Below are 23,297 nucleotides of genomic sequence, written 5' to 3'. Positions count from 1 at the left end.
CTAATGGGGCCTCTTGCTGCTGCCGCACCCCACCGCGTGATTTCTGTTCTCATCCTGAAGCAAAGTTCTTAACCCGAGGTACTATTTCTGGGTTAGCGGAGTCTGTAACCTGAAGTGTCTGTAACCTGAAGCGTCTGTAACCCAGGGCACCACTGTACAGTACATGTCTACTCAGAAATCTGCAAGACTTATTTCCAGGCAAATCTGTGGGATTGCAGTCTTAATGAGAAGCACAAATTTAGCTTTTTCCAGGCATGAAAATGTTATAGTGGGGAAAGAAAGATCACCTATCAAATTTCTTCTTACTACAAAGGTAAAATAAAGGCATAGGAGCCAAATTCAGGAAAACTAGCAGCCCGAATAACGCTGAGTGTTTTCTAAAAATGAAATCCATTTCACTATTACAGTATAGGCAAATGTAATGCTTGCTTGAGTTTAAATGAATTAGCAAAGGCAAAAGATGTTTCAACTTCCTTAGGAGGAGTAAAAATGTATGCTAAGGGCACGTAATCAATCTAAAGTTTATGCACTGCAGCAAATATGCATTTGAAATCACAGGGAAAGGAGCACAAAACATGGCTCTTAGGGTTTTCTCTTAAATTATATTTCCTTGGTTACTTCCTATTGTGATGTGATATATGAGAACTTTGGTTCCCAATCCATCTTTCTCTAATAGAGTCAGCAATCTTTGTAGACCAGAATGTGATGCAGATTTCCCAGAGGTGGAAATGTGGGCTTAAATATTTTCTAAGGCTTGTTCACCCATTTCACTAACTGCCTCTACTACACATGTACATATATGTTTGTGTGTATATGTGTGTACACTTGATTTGTGCAGCTCAACTATTATTCCTACTGTACAGTGTGGTTTTTGTTTTCAAAGTGGATGTGCTCTACAAGAGCCCCATTTAGCTACCGCCTATGTATCACATTGCACGCACTTTCTTTGTTGTTCTTTGGGAGCATGTACTCTTAAGGCATAAAGGAAGTAATCTACACAAAGTGAGACAGCCTGGAAGTGCCTGGGGAACTCCCATAGGCAAATCTATAATTTGGCAGATCAGGTGGATTAACCTATTAAACCAGATAATCACATGAAGAAGAGCATTTGTCATCGCACTGGTATATTAATTGAACCAGAGTGTACTTGCCTGAAGCACCAAAACTCCTCTCTGATGTAACAGTGGAATCCTATGTATTACTGAGACTTTCAGATATACTGCTGAACTCAGCGGGAGCTATTCCCAGTTAAGTGTGTGTAGAATGGCAGCCTAAAATACATGCATTTGTAGCTTGCCTTGCTCTGCTTACAGGTGTGAATTAGCTACTTTTGCATTTTTTGACTGGTGTTATATTGTATATCTCAAAACCTTGTCTAAACCTATCATGAGTTCTTTGTTCTCACCAGACCCATTTTATACATCTTTGTTTCTATAAAACAACAATTGTCTGTATCAAACTCTGTGGGGAAGATGATTTTCTAAATTAAGTGGCTTTCTCCTGTGTGAATAATCGACTCTTCTTGGGGTATTAAAAGTCCATTTTCAAGGCATACACAGATAATTACATCCCAATCAAAGGAGCTCTTGCTAACACTTTATGCTTAGCTGAGATGTGTGTGTGAGAGAGAAAACAATGAACAGTTTAACAGAGTCTTTCATGGGGTCTTTTGCATATTCATAATTGAACCACTATATTCTGCAACTAAATTGTTAAACACAACGAAATAGCTTCCTCACATACTCATGAACAGCTATTCTATAGCTCTATAGGTACATAATGAGGACTGGCCTGGAAAGCTAAAAATGACAAGAACCTTGCATTGGATGAAAACAGTCACAAAATTCCCAAAAACATTTTTGAGGGGGACAGAAAATTTGTTTTTTTAAAAATAGCCCTGGGGTTCTCTTCCTCTCAATCAATTTTTGGCTTTGTGACTGAATATCCCTCTTGGCTGTCTTAAAAGCTTTGCAGTCCAATCCAGTCCTTCCCCAATCCTTAGCTTGGGTGGAGGGAGAGTCCTGTATGCGAAGGGGAGATGGACAGCAAGAGACTGTTTTATGCCATTGATTTGGTGCCATCTGCAGCTTTGATTAACATACTCTTTCATTCAAGCCATTTATAAAGATATTGAGCAATGCGGTACCCAAGACCAAACCCCAAGGCACCCTCCTTGCTACTTCTCTCCAGGTTGACAATTTGCTGTTGATGAACGCCCTTTAGGTACAGTCCATCAACCTGCTTGTCCATTTCCACTGCATTTCCTCCAATGGGATGTGTATTTGGATGCAAGTAGTTAAGCTTAACTGGTGCTTTTCTTCTGGGTGTACTCAAGGCTATGCAGTACTGGTACTTTGATTTTCTAGAAGAAAAGCACTGGTTAAAAGTGTGACGATTACTGTAACAACTTCATGGTGAGTACTGGAACCCTTTTTCCTTGAAGAAAAGCACTGAGCTGAACTATATACTGTAGCATGCTGGATTAAAGGCCGGTAACCAGTGCATATACAGTTCCTCAACCTGCAAAGGATGCTCAATTCATATTGATAGGGATAACACACATATATTTGCATTTTATGCAAAGGGATCTGTGCCATCCATTACAATTAATTTGGCAGTTCATATATTCAAGAGCGCATGAGGCTGGAATGTGCCTCCACTAGGCAAACATTCCCCTGCAGTTTTGCTGCTGTGGACTATTGCAGCTTAGTATGCCTATGTTTGGGTCTTTTAAATGGAAAAGGCAACATTTTCTTTTTTATAAATTAGTCATCTCTTTCACATTCTAGTACAGAAAAATTATCACATAAAATAATACAAAAGCAGTTAACAGCCAAAAGTCCTAGAAAGTGGACTGCGGAGCATTATGACTTTTTATTAAGATTTGCATAAAAGCTTTTTCTGTTTTTTCTTGTTATTCAGCACGGTGTAAGTGTTTGCAGAACATCTTCTCTCACTGTGTCACTACCACAGAAATTGTATCTGAGGATTAAAAAACACATATATATTCATTAGTTTAAAAGTGTTAATGTTTCATTTTTATTGCAAGTCCATTTTAGTAGGATGTTTTAATTTTGCATCATACGCTCCCAGAAAATGTAATAAATACAGAGTGTGCATTTATTTAATTTTGTATCAGCATTTTTTTATAATTGTGTTGATTTTATCTTCATCTATTGAATATCTCTAATGCTACAAAAATGCTGGTTATTTAAAGAACATTCTAAAAGAATCTTTTGGGGGGGTGGATTTAAGGCCCAGGGTTTTTGCAAAAGGAATATTATGCATCACCACATTGTATCCCATTCCAGGGCCTTCTTATGTCACTGGGACCAATACTAAAGTACTTATTTCCTGCAAGGAACTACCCATGTTCATTCATTCTTATACTTTGATCATATTTGCAACGTCCATGCAAACATCTTACAAAATTCCCAGCAGTGCACTAAGGCAGGTGTTAGGAACCATTAGCCCTCCAGAGGTTGCTGAACCACGATTCTCATCATCAATAGTCATTAGCTGCTGGGGCTGATGGGAACTGTAGCTCAGCAACATCTGGAGAACCAAAAATTTCCTACATTTGCACTAAGGGAAGGTTTTAGGGGCACACTCAGCAGAAATAATTGGAAGGTTCCCAAACACAGTAGGGCTGCTTGAAGGTGAAATTAGACACCTTACAATCTAACCAAGGGAGGCCCATAAGATCACAAAGTCCAGAGGGAAGGGCCATAAGGCAATTCACTTCAGCAGCTAACATTGCCTAACTGAATGAATAATGATAACTGAAAAACTTACATTTAAATGTCCATTCCTAAAGATACTTATCTGGGAACAACCTTTGCTAAACTTAATGGAGCTTATTTCTGAGTATACATGCGGGGGTGGTCCTAAAGATTCTTACTTGAGAATATATTTATGTGTCACATGGTTGCTATTCATATAATTTATTGTTATAAAATTAAATTAATTAATTTTAAATGACACATTGGACACACGAGAGTTTCTGTGTAAGAATGTATAAATCTGCCCTGCACAACTATCAGTTTTAAATGCAACACCCTAACAATAGCTAAATCAAAAGCACAAGAGTCAAATTATGTACAACATACACACTCTTTCCAATACTATTTTTAAACATGTACCCAAACAATGCCAAGGCTAAGAGAGATGTGAGACCATGACTGGCCCAAGGTCACCCAGTGAGCTTCATGGCCGAGTGGGGATTTGAACCCTGGTTTCTCAGGTAGGTCCTAATCCGATGCTAAGCACTACACCACTGGTTGTGTAGCATGAATGGCTAGCCTGTGGCCTTCCAGACATTGCTGGACTCCAAATCCCATCATCCTTGACCATTTACTACATGGGTCAGGATTGCTGGGAACTGCAGTCCAGCAACTATGGAAAGACCACAGGTTTAGTCACCCCTAAATTTGTCTTTAAAGTATTCAAAATATACTAAAAACAGGCTACTGATTAGCATCTTTCTCCCCAAAACTCTCCTGCAACAGTGTTGAGCCTCTGGTATGTTTTGAAGATAATTGTATATCTTTAATAAATATTTATGGGTTTGTGCTTTTTTTGTATAAAACAGCAAATGGATACATACACTGTCCCATCTTCTCCATCCTGTACTGTAATCTTTGCTGCTCCCAGTTTGGGCAAAGTTGGGTTTATGATATTGTTGTTCCACAGAAATTTAACCTTAGTAACTGATCCAACATTAAGTTGTACATCAATTAGGTGGGTATAAGTTTCATCAGGTTGGAGTTTCCCCCTTGGAGAGAAAAAAATATGATACATATACACAAATAGGTTCTTTTTTTAAAACACTTATACATACATATGTCCATCTTCTCCATCTTGCACCTGAATCTTTGAGGCTCCCAATTTGGGAAAGGTTGGGTTTATGATATCATTGTTCCAAAGGAATTTAACTTTAGCTACTGCTCCAATATTGACGTCTATGTCGGTGAAGTTGGTATGTATAGTGCCAGGCTTCAACATTCCCCTTGAAAAATAAAAACAGGTAAGTGATTTCCTTCATTATTGACTGATCATGCTGTGTCATGGTGAAGGCTAATTGACACAAGAGGATGTGTTGGCCATTGGTCCAGCCACTGTGGTTTCTAGGATGTTGTGTTCACAAGTGCATCATGTACTATTCAGTACCTACACTGTAAGAGGTAACACACACAATCAGATTTGAACATCTCATTGGTATTGTCACATCTGAAGATACCAACACATAGATCTAGCTTCTTTTCCATCAGCTCCTGAGAATTTCACTTGCAATGCAGACAACCACTAACTGAGAAGAAGGAATGCCATAGTTTACTGCAAGAGTGGTCTGCAGCTCTTGCCCACATGGTAAGCCTAGGGTTCCCATCCTCCGTCGACTGTTTTGAAAAATTGGGATTACTCAAGTAGGATGATGAAGCTGGGTTTAGTGATTATGGACAAGTACCTCTTAAGCTAGCACAGTAAGGTGAAAAATAGGGAACAAGGCACACAATAGGGTTCGAGCAAAAGATGCAAGGATTATTATTGCAATATGTACATAAGAATAGAATTCAACTTTAAACTTTCAAAAATATGGAGAAATGTAATAAGATAACAAGTAGCCAGCAAGAATCCCGAGAACCAAAAATCATGTGACCAGCAACAATACCAAGACCCAGATGCATTTCAATACACTAGTGGTCTTGCTCAGCAATTAGCTTTGTTGTTGTAATATATATATATATATGCCACCCTTCACCTGAAGATCACAGAGCAGTTTACCACAAAACACAAAAATTACCACAAAAACAAACAAAAACAATACCTCACCCACCCCAGTTTAAAAGGCCATAGACTTTGAAATGCCTCATAAATTGGAAACTGCTTTTTACAATGTCAGATAGTCCATTTGGGTCAGTATATACAAATCTCAATGTTGAATGTTACTTGAGGTGAATCATTTGACTGATCTTTATAGATATCGTGAGCTGACCTGTAAGGTATACAAGTCTGACTAGACCTGACTTTACCAGACTAAGGTAAAAACCCTAGTCTGATGAAAAATTATTGACAGGAAAGTATCTTATCCAAATATTTTTGTGTGCACATATGGTAACTCTGAAGATCTATAGGTTGATATGTGTTCCTCTGAGGTGCATTCCAATGCCCGCATTGATTCTAGGCAAGTTTATTTCAAGAGGAGGCAACCTACCACATCTCCACATGGTTAGAATCACCACAGCCAACTAGCACCTTTAAAGGGTGTAAATTATACAAGATGGGGAGAGGAGAAGGGGATCGGGGGGGGGGGCACCCCCTCCCCTGACCTGCTTTTGAAGATTGGAATGGAACAGTAAACACAAAGGCTCTTTGAAAAAAACAAAGATCCTAAAAACTATGACAGCTTTATCCATGTAGATCTCAAAAGGTCCCTCAACTCTATGCATCCATGGAAGACATGACATGGGCAGCATATATAGTTGGATAAGCATAGGCTCATTTAAGAAAGCCTACAGTCCTTCAAGTGATTTGGAGCAGATTATTATAGAGTATTGCCTGGGGAGGTGCGAAACCTGCCAAAGGAATGCTATAATCCCAGTAGATAATGTATTGCCTAGACCACAATGGAGAAGAATGAGGGCCAAATGCATGAAAGGGATACAAAAAATGTGCACTATATATATGTGGGTTTGTTTACTACTGTGTGCCAGAGTTTCTTTCCCCTCCACCATCCTTATATTGCATGACAGACAGGTGATATTTGGCTTAGATTAAAATGATTTATTGTAGAAATCATTTAAAATGTCCCTGCTATTAAATCTACTTTTCAGCACTAAAACACGTTGCTGCTGGCTAAACTAAAATAAATAGCAGGCTGAAAAGTGACATTTTTGAATAGCTATAATGTACCAGGGCTTTTAGCTCAGACAGTCACAGCAAACAAAAAGCGGAAGCTTAAAATCACATTTCGGAAAATACCAGAGGGGCGTTTTCTCCCTCTTAACGCAGATGACATTTGAAAATAGAGTGACTAATGTGGAAAAATGTGGGTGGTATGTGTTCTAAATAATTTATGAGACCAGGACAGTATTCGACAAACAAAATTCTACAGCATTGGAAACTTTGGGACTCCCTGCCTATTGACATCAATTAGGCACCGTTGTTTTATTTCTTTCAGCACCTGCTTAAAATATTTTCACTTGGATAAGCCTATCCAGACACATAAATGTTGGTGTGCTCTAATTTCTTTTTTAGTTTACTGCTGATTTTAATTGTTTTTAAAATGTTTCTAATTACTTGTCTTTAACTATTTATATAGATAATTGTAATATTTCTTGTAAATTGCTTAGAAACGAGATTCAATCAAGCAGTATATACATTTTGTTAACGAAACTAAAATGCCCAGAAAAATCCATGTCAATAAACTTGATATCACGAAATTAGATATCACTTTAAAGTAGAACCCTGACCCATTTCTAGTTTTGTTGCTAGGAATTTCTTTCTGTCTTTTCAGCCATTTATATATCACTTAGCACCATCATCTTTAAGAGCTGTGCAGTATGATTAACACGATGCAATAAAGATAAAATGACTTAAAACTAACCATGAAATGAGAAAGCTGACTTAAAATGCCCGCTGAAATAAAATTTTAAAAGGGCCTCATTAGTTTCTGGAATTTCAACTGGAAGGGGATCCTTCTGATATCAGTTGGGAGGGAGCTCCACAAAACTGAACCATGGTTCAGTTTTTGCATCCAAAATTGTTGGTGGGTTCTCAGGGCCGGCTCTATCATTAGGAGGAGTGAAGCAATGGCCTCAGGGTGGCAGAATCTGCTCTCCCCCCTTCCCCCTGTGTGTAGGGGGTAATATATTGCCTTCTCCTGGGCACCTTATAAAACGAGCTGTGAGAAAATAAAACAGGAGTCAATTAAGGAAGGGCTTTTGGTTAAGGAGGGGAAACAGAAGAGTTGTGCGAAAGTTGAAGGGAGAGCCCTAACAAAGAAGGGAATGAAGCTGGCAGTGAAGAAAACAGAAAGGCAAACTCTGATAAACAAATATCAAAGGGAGAAACTACCACCCACATGGCAATGGTTAACTGACATTATTGATCAGTTTCTGCTAGAAAGAGTGAGGCAAGTGCCTCAGGTGGCAGACACTGGAGGGCTGGCTGTTCCTCCTGAATCCCTGGGTCATTCTCCTCCGTTGGAAGACAGAACTGGGTCTGCCACATGGCCTCTCCCAAATCCATTAAACTAGGCCGCTGCCCTTGGATACTGTGGGGGATGGCTGTCCTATTGCCAGAGCTGAGGTAAATTTCAACTGCCACACCAGTTGGCTTATGGAGGGTTCTTGTCATTTGCATCAGGGGCAAAATGTATAGGGCTGGCCATATCACTGATGATCTTTTTCAAGAAATTTGTGTTGCCAGCTAACCAGCAGTGGTTTGAGGCTAGGCCACGGAGGGCCATTGTCAGGGATGGGTCACTGTTGGCTGTTGCCAAGCAACCAACTGTGGCAGGGAGCTGGGTCATTTATTCCGCCCTTTCCTCAGTCACCTGAAGAACTGTATTTAAGTTTTATAAAGCTATACTTAAGTTTTATACTGATTATAAATAATTCCAAGCCAGGGACTCACAGGGAAATGTGCAACTTTGCCCATGATGTTAAACTGGGGGGCAAAAAAGTGTAAAAGAGGGCAGGACACCTGCAACTTTACAGCTGAGCTGAAGTGGGAATTTCAGCAGGTGTACCCTGCATGACTTCTACACAACTATTAAAAAAAGGTGCATAAGCCCCGTGCTCTTTTGGACCCACCCATCTTAAATTATTTCATTTGAGTTGCTAAAACTGCAAATGTACTGTGAAAACCACCACAACAGGGTGACTGGGCAGCAAAATGTCCGAAAAGAGTTACTGTAATACTGTGGATTAGGAAAACAAACACCCTGGTTTCATATATATGATCCCTAAAGTGTCAGTAATTAGTAATTTTTGTAACCTTTAGTGTGCAATCCGAATTCCTGGCACAAAGGTTGGAGAGCTGGTTTAGGCTTATCAGCTACTATACCTTGACTGAGTTAGGATCTAGTGGATCCTTGGCTAACCCAGCTCTGTCCCTTTCTGCCCCCACAAATGTCTTCTTTCAGGGGCTTTTGCTTGCATCTGCCAGCCCACATTTTGGCAGGCATAAGCGGGCTTTTCATACTGGAGGGGTGCACCTCACACTGGTAGAGCCTGGCAGAGTAGAGCTGAGCAGAGCACACTTGAGAAGCAAACTGGGTTTTTGCTGCTCTGTTATTTGTGTTTATTTTTTCATTTGTATCTGCATTTTTGTTAACTACCTCAGAGGCTTTATTGCAGAAAGGTGGGTCATAAATTCATTAAACAAGTAGGATAACCAAAGAGAAAAGAGCCCTTGAGGTTAATGTAGAAAACTCCAGTTGCTAGAAAATTGTTAGAAGATGAAATAGAATGTATTGTAATGGAATATAAATCTGTTGTTTAGCTTTATTTGCATTTCTGTTCACCCCATATGAAAAGAAAAATATATCAAATCATCTTGGAGTGCCTTACAAGTAGAAAAAGAGAAACAGAAAAGCAGGTGTCAAGTAGGAACACATATTTTAAAATCTAATTTTCTACCCACTGTACTTACTTGAAAATCTGATATTGCTTTGTGTTCCCTCCACTTCCGTATAGGGCAATATTTATGTATCCACGGACACTGCTTCTTCCAGACAGAGTGACTGATATTTTGTACCTCCAACCTGAACAACACAAATAGCAAGATTTTGATTTTCATCAGGCAAGTTCCTATGATTCTTGACATTTAACTTTTCTTACTTTGTCTTAATTTTGTGTGTTGATATCAGATATTTCTTTTATGTGAAGGATTCAGACCAGAGGAACTTTAGACATCATTTGCAAAACCAAATGTATTATGCAATATCCTCTTTCACTTCAAGTTGTGGAATTAATTGAATATTTGTCTAGGCAAAGAGTATGGCTCCAGGCTATAGTTCCTGGCTAGGGCAACTGCTCTGCATGCGGAAGGTCCCAGTTTCAATCCCTGGAATCTCAGCTGGGAACAGCTGGAAAAAACTCTTGACTGAATCAAGAGTGCTGGATAGCTATCATTGCTGGATAGCTCAGTTGGTTAGAGCTTGGTGCTGATAATGGCAAGGTTGCAGGTTTGATCCCCGTATGGGACAACTGCATATTCCTGCATTGCAGGGGGTTGGACTAGATGATCCTCAGGGTCCCTTCCAACTCTACAGTTCTATGATTCTATGATTCTATGAATCCCTGGAGAGCTGCTGACTGTGTAGACAATACTGAGCTAGATAGACCACTGTGAATCAGAACACAGGTGCTCTGAATTATGGCACATTTGATGTACATCTGTTTCTGATCTCTGTGCACAAAAGCTTGCTTTGTGTGTGGCTCTTGCTTGCTGAAACACTACACCTGTCTAGGCACAATTTAGCAGCATCTGAAGTGTTGTCTTGGCTTTTGGGAAAGATGCTGCCAGTTATCTAGGATCTTTTTTGCTCCACATACAAGATGGAAATCCAGACCAATAGAGCAAACTGTAATCTTTGTAACAAACTATTGTTTCATACAGTTCTCTGAGCTGCCAATATAGGATGAAGGTCAGCCTTCAGAGTTTACTCCAAAAGTGAACTTACGGGCAAAATCCTTGGCATCTCCAGTGTTCAGATAAAGCTTTGTAAATGAAGAGGTGAATCTGCCTTTAGATTCAATTGCATAGTGACCCATTTTAGGGCATCCACCATTTGGACATGGGAAGCAGCCATCCTAATGAAAACAGGAAAACTCATTTTATTCATATTGCAACAATTATTTCTCTCACTTGTTGCACTGTTGGGAAGCCATACCTAATAACTGTTCAACACCTCTTTCATTGTCCTGCCCTGGACAATTGACTTCTTGTTGTGGCTCAAAGATCAACTTGGAGGTCACGTGCCGGGGTACTGCCGCCCAAGACACAGACCCATGACACAAAGTTGCATATGCTATTTTTTATGTACAGATTCCCTTTGGCAAATTAAGCTCTGCACTATGGAGTGTGCCAAGTTGTCCTGTAGGCGAAGTAGTGCTTTTTAAAAGGTTTTGCAAAGGCAGGACACCCAGGGCTGGTGCAAAAGTCCTCCTGGCCTACTCACTAATGCCACACCTGACCCATGCCATATTCTCAAGACATTTCAGAAGCAAATTAGTACATAGAAGAGAATTAAGGCAGCCTGCTGTCCTTAAACCTATTATAAAAGTCAAAACGCAGTATCATTATAGAGCCTTTGTTAACTAAGCCTTGATTCTACAGTGCGCCTAATCTGCAAGCACTAATTGTGTGTGTCCCTTGAAGTTGTTCTCAGTGGTCTACATTATAAGAATGTTTGCATGGTTGATAACCCTTTAAGTTTAAGATGACAGAAGTTACATTGTACATGTCTTTCCCTTTGCATGGGAAAATAGCACCCTAGAGTTTATTTTACCACTTTTACATTTGAAGAAGTTGACAGTTCCTATTCAGAAAACAATGACAATAGTAATATGAATCTAGATACAGGTAGGGAGCTGTGTTGGTCTGATGCAGTCGAAATAAATAAAAAAGAATTTAAAATTGTCCAGTAGCACCTTGGAGACCAACTAAGTACTTCTGGGTATAAGCTTTCGTGTGCATGCACACTGAAGAAGTGTGCATGCACACAAAAGCTTATACGCAGAACTACTACTATTTATTTCAATAGTAATATGAAATTAATGTTAATCAGTCTTCAATTCTCACTGTGACTGCCTTGCATCATTCTGCTACTAGTCCATTAACCTATTCCCAAGATTCCAATTATTCTTTTATGGACCTTGACCTGTTGTACTGGTACAACTGCCTCAGAGTGAGTTGGTTCCCATGGCTTGGCATTACATGGTTAAGTCTCCACTTCATGTGCTTCCTCCTCCTCTCATTCATTGTGTTTAATTGGTTACTTTCTGGTTTGTGACAAACTACAACTTACAGTTGCAACCCAGCTGGCAAACTATGGTTCGCACTTGCCCTCCAAACCAGGAATGAAACTCATGATTTGCAACTGGTTTGCGGTCCCAGCATGGAGGGTAGTTGAAAACCAGTTTTCTTATTTGGATATGCCGGTAATTGCAAACAATGATTTGAAGCAAATTAAATGGCATATGAGAGGGAAGAAGGAGGATGAGGAAGACTACGTGAGCACAGGTCTTGTTCCCGTTCTCCTAAGGCATGGTTTGGCATTACAAATGACCAGTCTTTTTCTTCACACATAACCTAGTGTCAAGGGATCTTAGCAAACTGGAAAACTGCATTCTACTGCATGTGCATGATGAAGCAATAACATGAGGTGTTGCTCCTGAGATACACAAATAACATACCGTTTCAAATAAGTTGTATGCTGCGCAGGGGTAACCCAAAAATCCATCTGGGAAGACAATGCTATCTGAATAATACTTGTAGCTTCGCAAGTGGTTACAGGCCACAAAGTCACGGGTTCCTGCGCAAAAGAAACTGCTGTTATGTGCTATAGTTTACTTTTTGATTCTTCTTTGTATCATGTGCTTTGACCAAGGCTATATGCACAGCTTCTGCTTTTATCCCCCTTTCTGGATTTAACTACATTCTCTCTAACTGTTCACAACCACATTTCAAGCAATGGTAGATTCCAAAATACCCCCTTAAGAATACATCAGCATTGGTGGGATAAGGGAAGGCAAAAGATTGGTTACACTGGGTTACTTTAGCTCATGTTTGTTTTGCTGCAAAACAGCAACAGTTAGTTGCCTCTAAGGTTTGTTCTCAGCTTGTTGCTTGTGGTTTGTTTGGGGAAGATAAACCATGAGCCTAAGTTCAGACATAATACTAAGCCCAACCATGGCTCAGGTTCCAGTAGCATGAAAACTACTGCAAAGCATCCATAGTTTTCAAAAACTGCACTAGCACACTTCTTCATTCATACTTAGCCATGGTTTGGCTTAGCATTATGTTTAAATCTCAAATCTGAGATTTGACTTCTAGTAGTATCCCAGGTTTCATATCCTGTATGTAAATAGTCAATACCTGTTGCTAATATAATCCTTGATTCTTTTTTAACTTTGATAGTCAGTGTTTGTAACAAAATTGGTATTGAACAGTTCTTCAGTCTGCAATTGGTCCCTGTATCTTTCTGAGTGGCCTGTGCTTCATTAATAGTAAACAAACAGCATTGGGTACTATGACCAAAATTAATGTTGAGGTGTGAAATCTCATTCTTAACATTCAAAATTCCCCTTGAGTGATGTGTGAAATCGGAAGCATGGAAAACTGATCTGCTTCATCCCTAGCTCATTGTATCTGTTAGTAGAATCCCTTGTTCCTTTTCAATTCCATTTTGAATAGAAAAAGACATGATAGAATTTGATTATTTTCACTGCCAAAAGCAATAATCACAAATGCAGCAGCATACCCAAATATCAAGGTCATTCCTCATATGCTAACACCATTGTCTAGCACTGCTGCCAAGAAACTAAGTAAGAGAGATTAATTATGTTCTGTCCTCAATCTTCAAATCATTGGAATAGTTTAAGCGGTATTTACTTCTTTCATAGGCAGCTTTTCTCAACTGAATTAATTCCTGTTTGTTTCTATTCTGTATGCTAATTAGGGAAAATATTGGATGCAACAGAACTGTAATTAAGTAGGTGTCTTTTTTATATCTGCCATCATATTGACAGATTTTATGCCTGTTGAATCAGTGTAATGGAACAAGTTTTTCATAAATGAATCAGACAGGAGGTTTGGGGACATATAAGGATGACAAGATTTGGGATATTTTACTAAGGAAGATTCATTAACACTTGCTATGCTTCTATAATGCAATCTTGATTTGTGGGGTTGACAAGAAAACACACTGTTTTTATTGCTGTATGTCATGATTTCTAGCCCTGGACTATATTTCATTTTCTTAAATTATCAAAGATTGAAAATTAATAGTAAATTCAAAAAATTCAGAAATAATCACACATGATTACACACTTATATACATATTTGCTAATTATCAAAATAGGTACACAAAATATGTACACAAATTATCTTCCTATCTACTATATATTTTGGAAAGTTGCTTATCTCTTCAGTACGGGTTGTATCCAATGCTAGTCAGAATTGATCAACTGAGATTAATAGACACGGCTAACGTAGGTTTATTCATTTTAATAGGTCTGCTCTGAGTAAAAATCAGGCTGTGTATACATTACCATTAATTCTGGCTTCAGTGCACTCCAATACAACATGTTTCCTGCATCAAGAGTACATTGAAAAGTCTCCTTTCCTCTCCTTCTGCCCACCCACCAAATTTGCTCCAAAGGGCCCCCTTAATCCTCAGGATCAGATTTCTAGGGGGCACAGTGGGCTGAGGGTTCCACCACACAAGTCAAAGTCTGATGCATGAACATAACAGCAGTGTTGGAAACAACCCATTCATCTACACAGATTTAAGCATACTAAATTCCTATTAATTTCAGCAGAAGAGATTTGAGTATGTATTTTATTCTCTCATGGAAGTCGGTGGGATTTAAAAGGCTAAATGAATCTACTGTTGTAGGTATTTTGGTGGCATAACATAAAAAACTAAAGAAGGTATTGAACTGTAACCTCGAGACAGTCTTTGGTGCCAAACCTTCTGTAGCACCAGTGCTCTGGAGCTTAGTCAGCCAATCAGATAGAGGGCACCCCTATAGGCTGCAGTGCTGGTCTTAGTGCTGTCAGCTGACCCTACAGCAGTGGTATCCAAACTTTTTCCAAAGAGGGCCAGATTTGATGAAATGAAGGGCGGTGAGGGCCGACCAAATGGCCAACCAAAGTTGTTGACCTTTTTTAGGATTGAAGCTGTTGAGCACCTTTAAGGGTTGGAGTTGTTGAGCTTTTAGGATTGAAGTTGTTGAGGTTTTTTTTAGGATTTTATGCCAGGAAATAAACTGCCACAGGGGCTAGATTAGGCCCCCGAAACAGACTTTGGACATGCCTGCCCTACAACAGCCTAAAGCTGGTCAACTCACCATGCAAAGCAATCATAAGATCATAAGAAGAGCCCTGTAGGATTAGGCCAAAGGCAGCATCCTATTCTCATGGAGGCCAACCAGATGTCAGTGGGAAGCCTGCAAGCAGCACCTGGGTGCAATAGTGCTCTCCCCACTTGTAATTCCCAGCCACTGGTATTCCTCTGACAGTGGATGTATAGCACAGCCACCATGGCTAATAACCATTGATAGCTTTCTCCTCCATGAATTCTCTTTTAAAGACATTCAAGTAGGTGACCATCACTGAATCTTGCAGTTGCAATCAAGAGGAAACAGACATTATAAAGCTCTTCCTTATAGGCTGGTCTAGCAGTCAGCAACTGATTGAAGTAACTGTGCAATCCCTCCCCCGTCTCTATCTTTAATTCAGCCTTTGGACTCCAGTCTATTCATGACCACACATCCCACCTCTGTCCCTCTGTCCCTGTTTCCCTGATCTGATACATACCTTCCCAGATTCCATCAATGTCAACTATTTGTGAAATAGGATTCTTCTTACATCCCGGCATATATTCTCCTCCATTTGGATAAAAATCAAGGTGTCCTATAGCTTGACTTATACCAAACCCTGGAAAGTTCATAGCAGATAAGTATATGTTAAATTGGAAAGATCGCATGCATATTATTGCACATGTTGTATACTGCAGTCAACTTACCCATGTATGGAATGGTTGGGGCTGAATCAGTATGAATAATGTCAACAAAATCAGCGTGACTTTTATCCAGTCTGACCTCAGTTGGTGTGCCTTGAAAATAGGGTTGAGCAGGATCCAGTCCTATAAATATTTAAATGTTTGTTTCAAGAGATGAAAATTTACAGAATATGTTGAACCACAGTTAACTGAAGTAACAACTAACAACATATTAATGGAAATGGGAGCGGAGCTGGGAAAATTCTGATTCCCATCAGAACAACTTTGCATTCAGTTATTTGCCAGGAAATCCCCTCAGACAAATTATCTGAACCTGTGCAGGATTGTAAAACACCTGTAGCTGCTCTGATCCTGAAATATGCCCTATCCTTGCATCTCCAAGGCAGTGTTATATTGCTGGGCTTTCAAATGCCATTCTACAGTAGACTAGGCTACACCCAACAGCAACACATGCCAAAGTATATTCACACTTTCCCATTCATTAAACACTTTCCCCCCAATATAATGAGCTACTATAATTACATAAGTACAACATGGCAGATAAGATTCAAAGTCCATATTGATTGTCTTGATACCAATTTGAATGCACCAACCTACCAGTTATTCTTCCAATTCCTGGTATTCTTCTTCCCATCTCACCACCTGCATGTGCCCCAAGGCTGTGGCCAATGAAATGAACCATGGATGGAGAGTATCCATACTTTGACTAAAGAAAGAGCAATTGTAAAGAAAACAGCTTACACACTGGTAGATGTGTGTTATGGTTCATTCAGTTTGTAACTCAATCTACACAAACCTTTATCCTTACAAGCTGAATTCAGCTTGGAGCCACTCCATGTGTGAGAAAGGGGGAGGGGGAGGGGGGGAGACTGACTTTACGGGTAGCTTAAAGGTGCTGAAGGACATTGCAAAATGACAGAGTTGAAGAAAGACATAGCATATTTTTGGATTTCATATCTTTTAAATAAGATGCCAGCTAGGTTAGATCAAATTTCCTCCATATGGTGCCCTCCAGCTGTTTTTGATCACAACTCTCATCAATCCTAGCCAGTACATTGACTGGGGATGATAGGAGTTGTAGTCCAAAACAGCAGGACACCACAACATTGGTGAAGGCAGCATCAGCTCTTAACTGGTGCTTGTTACTTAGCACAAATAATATATATTGAGATGGTCTGTAGCTCAGTGGATATAATACCTTTTGGATTTTGACACAGGAGTTCTGAATTTTGTTCTTAGCTGTGGACTTCTGCTTGGTGGCATTGGGAAAGTCACTATGGTTATTTTGTTTCATTTCTAAACCATTTGTATGTTATCTATGTATTTATTTTATATTAAGGGTTCTATTTTTGTCTGACTGCTTCACATATTGCTGCATTAAATTTGAATCAAGTGCATAATTAATATATGGCTTTGCAAATCTTGCCCTAGTGCTTGCGGTAGTCACGAATGCATATTTAAAACTGAATACTAGGATTATACTTCCTTGCTAAAATTTCAATATTGGCTTAGCTACAAGTGACAACCTTTTCCTCTCCCCAACAAAACATCTTCCCGGAATATGGTAACTGAATTTTGACACTAAACTCACTCTGTCCACCAGATGATATAATAAATTGTTTCTTGTATAAAATAATGCTTGGGAAAGTATTTGGGTGGGGTTTTTTGCCCAGGTTTTATCAAATGATTTAATCTTTCTTGTCATGGATGCCTTCCAGTAACTGCAGGATTCATAACTATGGCATAGTGAATAGAACTGCTCTTACCTGAAGGACCTTTACAAAGTAGGCCACTTCAGCTCCCACCACACGGATATTGTTCGATGCTTGGGTGTATGGACACCTGGAACCACTACTCCAGTCTATGCAGATGCAGTTCACATCTTCCACTTGAAACATCCTCTGATGCAAACAGAGTAAAAACAAACTTGAGGGACAGCGTTCTGGCTCCACAAATCCTGAATGTTCTCTTTGTGCTAAAGCACCACTTATCCTATTATTCACAGAATTGTGCTACTGTAGCCACCTTGGCTGGCAGCTGCCTTAGGCCATTTTACCTTTGTCATGTTTCATCGTTCATTTCCTTGTGTTATCTATTTTCACTATACTAGCAAAGTTTGGAGGCAAGTGCTACTCCTAAGTAGCCACAGTGGCACCACACACAAACACACACACTAGGGAGAGGTATTAACATACTTGTAGAAACCCCAAGGTTTCCAGCAATACAAAAAAGATGCAACATACAACCCTGATTTTCAAACCCTCCGAGTCCAATGATCACCGAATGATGAGTGTTGAGGAGGTGGAAACTGGAGAAGAGAGGGGAAATGAAACGGAGTATCCTAGAAAATGGCAGGGTTGGCTGGCTGGAACCCTGAACAAGAGCACTCCACACTGCAGCATTTCTAGGCCCCACATGGCCTAACTGTTTTGCAAGTGAGTCAAGTAAGAGGAAAATCACTTCATATTTTAAGTATCAAAGCCTCAGAAGCATCTGAGTACGACAGATCTGGCTTCATTTTAGGGTACTGGATGACATGATCTTTAAATCCCTCCAAGAAAATACTTTAGTTAATCCTGACAAATGAAAATCTGAACTCACAATTAAGTGCAAGCTCATAATTCTTATGGTTGTTGTTGTTGTTGTTGTTGTTGCATGTTCCCTATGGCAAATTGGTAACAGGCAAAGAGCTATGATAATTGTGAGGGCTATATGTCTGGATATGAATGTATTTCAGAGCTATTTCATGAACATTACATTGTACTGTACCTTGCACATGTCTGACAGCCAGTTTTCTTCACCTTGATCTACAAATCCATGGGTAATGAAGCGAGTTATCTTGCTGGCATTAAAGTTTGAATAATCAATCGTTTCTGGATTAATTGCAGTGATTTCCTGTGAAAGGTATGAAAGAATATAAACTTTAACTGCTTCTCCCAACCCACCTAAAACTGAGTGAAAGCACCAAACACCATCCATAATGATTGAGATGTGTTTTAATTCACCCACACTATCTGTGAATTTCTATATGTTTCACAGAGGTGTTTCTCTGAGGCCACCTCCAGATGACCTGCTTTTTGAGCACTCATCCTGATTTGTTTGCAGTGAGATTAGATGGTGTTGGCCATCTAACAGGCATTCATTAAGATCTGAATGTAGGGATGTTAGACAACATTGTTCAACACTTTCCAGTTCATTTTTCTGCCACTTTCCTTATTGCAAAAAAATCTGATACTTTGGGAGAAGTGGGTCTGCAGGGCAAGACCTCCCAGTCAACTATAATTGTGCCACCTGAATTTGCCCATATGTGATTGAATCCTACCTGAAAATAGCAAGCCTGGAAGTGCCCTCAGAGTATTATCCCCTTTTATTCTGTGTATGGGGAAATCTTGAAATTTTGCATGGTTGTGGGCCTTACTTGGAAGTTATTAGGGTTCTGCTTTGTGTAGAGAAGGAAGCGAGTGTTTATTCTTGTTGGGGACCAAGGTAACTTTGCGATTGGTCGTTGTACAGTTCCAGCCCATGGTATATCATCTGAAAAGCAGCCCAGTCGGTCATAGCAGACTTCTTTTCCTGTTATATGGGGAGCAAATAACCAAAGCGTGAGTGACCAAAGTACTAAAAGAATTCACAGTCTGTCCTTTTTTGATGTTCAGGCAAGCTCATGTGAAATAAGACAGTTATTTAAGACTGCTTCCAGCAATTGTCTCATGTTCAGAATAGTGGCACAATATAATGCAGAAGGACTTGTATGTGTTAACGGAGCAATTGGTTTGTGAATAAAATGTTTAGATAGGTTCATCTTTCCATTTTGGTTTCTTTCTGTTTTCATTTTTTCAATCTTAAATTTCAATCTTTAAAATTAAAATTCATCAGCATTTAGCATAAATTTCTCCAAAAATACACACTTTTATGTAATTTCGCCAATGCAAACATTTTTGTAAAGCCGTTTCCCTTAATATACTGCACTTTGATGTGTTAATTTCAATAACAAATGCCTTTTATACTTTACCCTAGTATATGCATTTTTGTACACATCACTTAGCTGAACAACTGCATTTCAAAATTTGGAGACGTGAATTTTGAAGGATGATTGTGTTACAGTTTAATAACAACAACAACAACAACAACAACAATTTTTATTTATACTCCGCCCTCCCCGGCGGCTAACATCAGGTATAAAAACAATTGATTAAAATGCAGCTTAAAAACAGGATTAAAATACAACTTAAAATGCAGCCTCATTTCAATGTTGAAAAGGCCCTGGCCCTGGTTGAGGCTAATCTGAATTCCTTAGGGCCCGGAACCTCTAGAGTGTTGCTATTTATGGATCTTAAGGTCCTCCGCGGCGCATACCAGGAGAGGCAGTCCCATAGGTATGAGGGTCCTAGGCCACAAGGGGCTTTAAAGGTCAAAACCAGCACCTTAAACCGGACCCTGTCCTGCACCGGGAGCCAGTGCAGCTGAAAAATCACTGGGTGAATGTGGTCCCGCGTCAAGGACCCTGTGAGGAGCCTCACCACGACATTCTGCACCCACTGGAGTTTCTGGGACAACTTCAAGGGCAGCCCCGTGTAGAGCGAGTTACAGTAATCAAGCCTGGAGGTAACCTTAATCAGAAATACACGTCAGTTTCTATCTTCGTACACTTTTTTGCTTTCAATAATAGCCCCCAAGGATATGACACTTTATAAAAAGACCATGTGTAGGTAGGGAGGCAAGTGGTGGAGCTTCCAGCTCGGAGGAATCTGTCCATATCAGCAGGGAGTATCCAGTCGAAATGGTCCAATACTGGACCCAAGGACAGTCGAGGGGCCTCCAGTTCTATTGCTGTATCCAAATTGGCAGAGAGGTCATGGCGGAGCAGCAGGACCTTCTCCACAAAAAAGCTCGCGAATGCCTCACAGCTATGGGTCAAATTCGTATTTAAATTTGGCTGTCCCACTGGGGGCGTTAAAGACCTAATTATTCTGAAAAGTTGTGCCGGGTGAGAGCTAGCAGATGAAATGGAAGCTGAGAAATAAGACTTCTTAACAGCATTCACAGCCATCTCATAGGCTCTCAGTTTGCGTATTGTTTCAGAAAATCCAGATTAGGGAGGTTCACCTTTAAATGTGAACTAAATCAAATTTCTCTCCCATTCCTAATAATACATAATTAGGCTCTAAATCCCAACACTAACTTGCACCTTAATTTCCCTCTCACCATCTCTCCATCTGCAGTAAGGAAGAACTCAGTCTCTCTTACTACAGTATTACTTCACTTTGGCATCCTTCAGCAGACTTACTGGGATGTGTATCACACTGCTCAGCTCCCTTTCCCTGACGCACCGTATCTCTGAGGCACATTGCTGCAAACCAACATTAGTTTGGGGATCATGCAATGCCACATTCAAAGTAACAATTGGATCTCACCTGCTGTTGCATCGAGCAGTAAAAGTGCCAAGCTCCAAAAGGCAAACATCTGAAATGGATTTTTAAAAGAGTAAAAAGGTAGGGCCAAAGAAGGAAAGAATCAGTATTAATTTTGTCAGAGTCTCAATGGCATATTGAAGACAAATACATGCATATATATATATTGAGAAGACTGATACCAGTGATAATTACATAAAGGAAAAGGGTTACAGTGACAATTAATAATGCATTGCACTTGACAATTAATAATGGTATTGCACTTGACAATTAATAATGGTATTGCACTTAGTCTTTAAGAACAGACCAACAGGCCCTTTGCCTGTTTTTGCTGCAGCAGACTAGCACAGCTACCCCTCTGGAAATTATTGATTTTGTTCTCACTGTTACAATAGCGTTAGTGCACAGTGAAAATGCATCAGTTGCAGCGCTGACTTGATGAGATAAGATGTGACTTACCGCACCGTCTTTGGATGACTCCTTCCAGCAAAGTCTTCACTACCTACACATGGTCTTTTTATAAAGTGTCATATCCTTGGGGGCTATTATTGAAAGCAAAAAAATGTACGAAGATAGAAACTGACGTGTATTTCTGATTAAGGTTATCATAAATACACAAAGCACGGCAAGCATATCACAGATAAAATGAACTGAGTGACCAGGCAACATTCCTGAATTACATATAAATGTAAGAGCAAAGATCCTGGTTTGCTAGGGAAAGTGATATTGTCCACTCACCTGGGGCTCTGGGGGGGGGGGGGTTTGCTGCACGGCGTGGCTGAAGGTGGTCCAGGGAGGCCAACATAATCCTGTGCAACCAGGAAGGGGATGGCCACCCGGTGCTGCCCAACTGGACCTTCCAGGTGGGTTGGCCTGACCCTCTAGGCCAATTGGGGCAGGGGCATGCTGGCTGCAATATGCCCACCCCTGGCATATTTAAGAGAGCAGCTTCTATTTTTGTATGTGATTTTCTTAAAAGGGAATTAAGTTCCTTTCATTGCACTCCCATAGTCAAAATATCAAGAATGTAAATGGCAATCAGCAGGACTGCCTTTGGGAAGGAGTATTCAAGGCGTCATATATTGTGGAAAAATATCAAGCCCTCACACTCCTGATTAAAGGCCTGATTAAAACTGTATATAAAGACAAGGCAATGGCATTGGAGAAGACCACAAGCAGTCAGAATCTCTTCTCAACTGATCAATGTGGTGTTCTGATTGTATAGTGAGCTAACAGCATTTTTATTGTGATCACAAATTTATCCCAACCCAGTTAATAAGAAAGCACAAGAAACTAGCTTTACAGGGAAAACATAGGAATAGCAGCATTACTGAAGTCAAAACTTCCATAATTCTTCATTCTTTCACGTTCTCTCTCACCTTCATGCCAACTCTATACATTCTGCTTCCACAATGTGTATGGAAGAAAGCAGAAAGTAACCTTTTAAAAACGTGGATTGCATGTTTTGCAGCAACTCCCTTAATAGGTGCTGAAATGTTCTACTGGAAAAAATACTTGACTGTTCTTCACAGCTTTCACTTCTGAAGCTTCTAAAACTTGGAGGGGTCAGTTTTAAGCCTGTGCTTGCAAACCATCAGTCTCACATCCTACCATAGTAATAGGGGACCTGCATTCATCTGGAAAAAAAACCTAACATGTACAGGATTTCTGAAGTATTTAAAGAGGATTTTCCCAGTTGCTTTATTTTAGAATTAAGGAAGAATAAAGTTTTTTTTAAAAAATAACTGAAGCTGCAATTCTCTATACACTTACCTGGGAGTAATAATAGAACTTACATCCTGAGTAGCCATGTGTAGGATTGTGCTGTAAGAATACACTCGTATTGCATGTTTATCTAGACATCAATCCTATTAAGTTCAACTGAGTAAACATGGATAAGATCAGGCCGTACAGATGACAGAATTGTGATTTGATGACAACGAATTAATATCCTGTACAGAGGCACTATGCAGTAAACATGTATTCTCACACCCCACTGATATGCTTGGGATTAGGTGCTACATACACCCTTTCTCTTTTTCAGGCAATTCCATTTCACCTGTGGTCTTATAGCCAGAAGCAGTATTCCTAGAACTGCATTTTATTGCAGGCTTTGGTAGCTCCAGTCACTA

At 39.8% G+C, this 23,297-nt stretch overlaps 2 protein-coding genes across 2 annotated transcripts in view; one reads left to right on the top strand and one right to left on the bottom strand.

Moving 5' to 3' along the window:
- Positions 1–2,826: 2,826 nt before the first annotated feature.
- On the bottom strand, positions 2,827–21,102 carry LOC310677862 (inactive pancreatic lipase-related protein 1-like; the record flags this gene model as incomplete). The annotated part of the gene is made up of 12 exons (XM_083441044.1): positions 2,827–2,982; positions 4,607–4,774; positions 9,655–9,766; positions 10,688–10,817; positions 12,423–12,541; positions 15,550–15,669; positions 15,758–15,877; positions 16,352–16,460; positions 17,521–17,655; positions 18,524–18,649; positions 19,173–19,327; positions 21,042–21,102. 12 exons carry the CDS (start codon positions 21,100–21,102, stop codon positions 2,919–2,921), a joined length of 1,419 nt encoding a protein of 472 aa, XP_083297170.1. The 3' UTR covers positions 2,827–2,918.
- The window catches only part of LOC310677915 (uncharacterized protein), a 116,461-nt gene continuing 102,860 nt past the window's right edge, over positions 9,697–23,297 (top strand). Inside the window, exon 1 of the mRNA XM_083441141.1 lies at positions 9,697–9,804. The gene's annotated coding sequence lies outside the window, so the exon portion shown is untranslated. The remainder of the gene's footprint in view (positions 9,805–23,297) is intronic.

The sequence above is a fragment of the Podarcis tiliguerta genome (assembly GCF_965153285.1).
Source record: "Podarcis tiliguerta genome assembly, chromosome: 5".
Taxonomy (NCBI): domain Eukaryota; kingdom Metazoa; phylum Chordata; class Lepidosauria; order Squamata; family Lacertidae; genus Podarcis; species Podarcis tiliguerta.
This window is presented reverse-complemented; position numbering and strand designations above follow the sequence as displayed.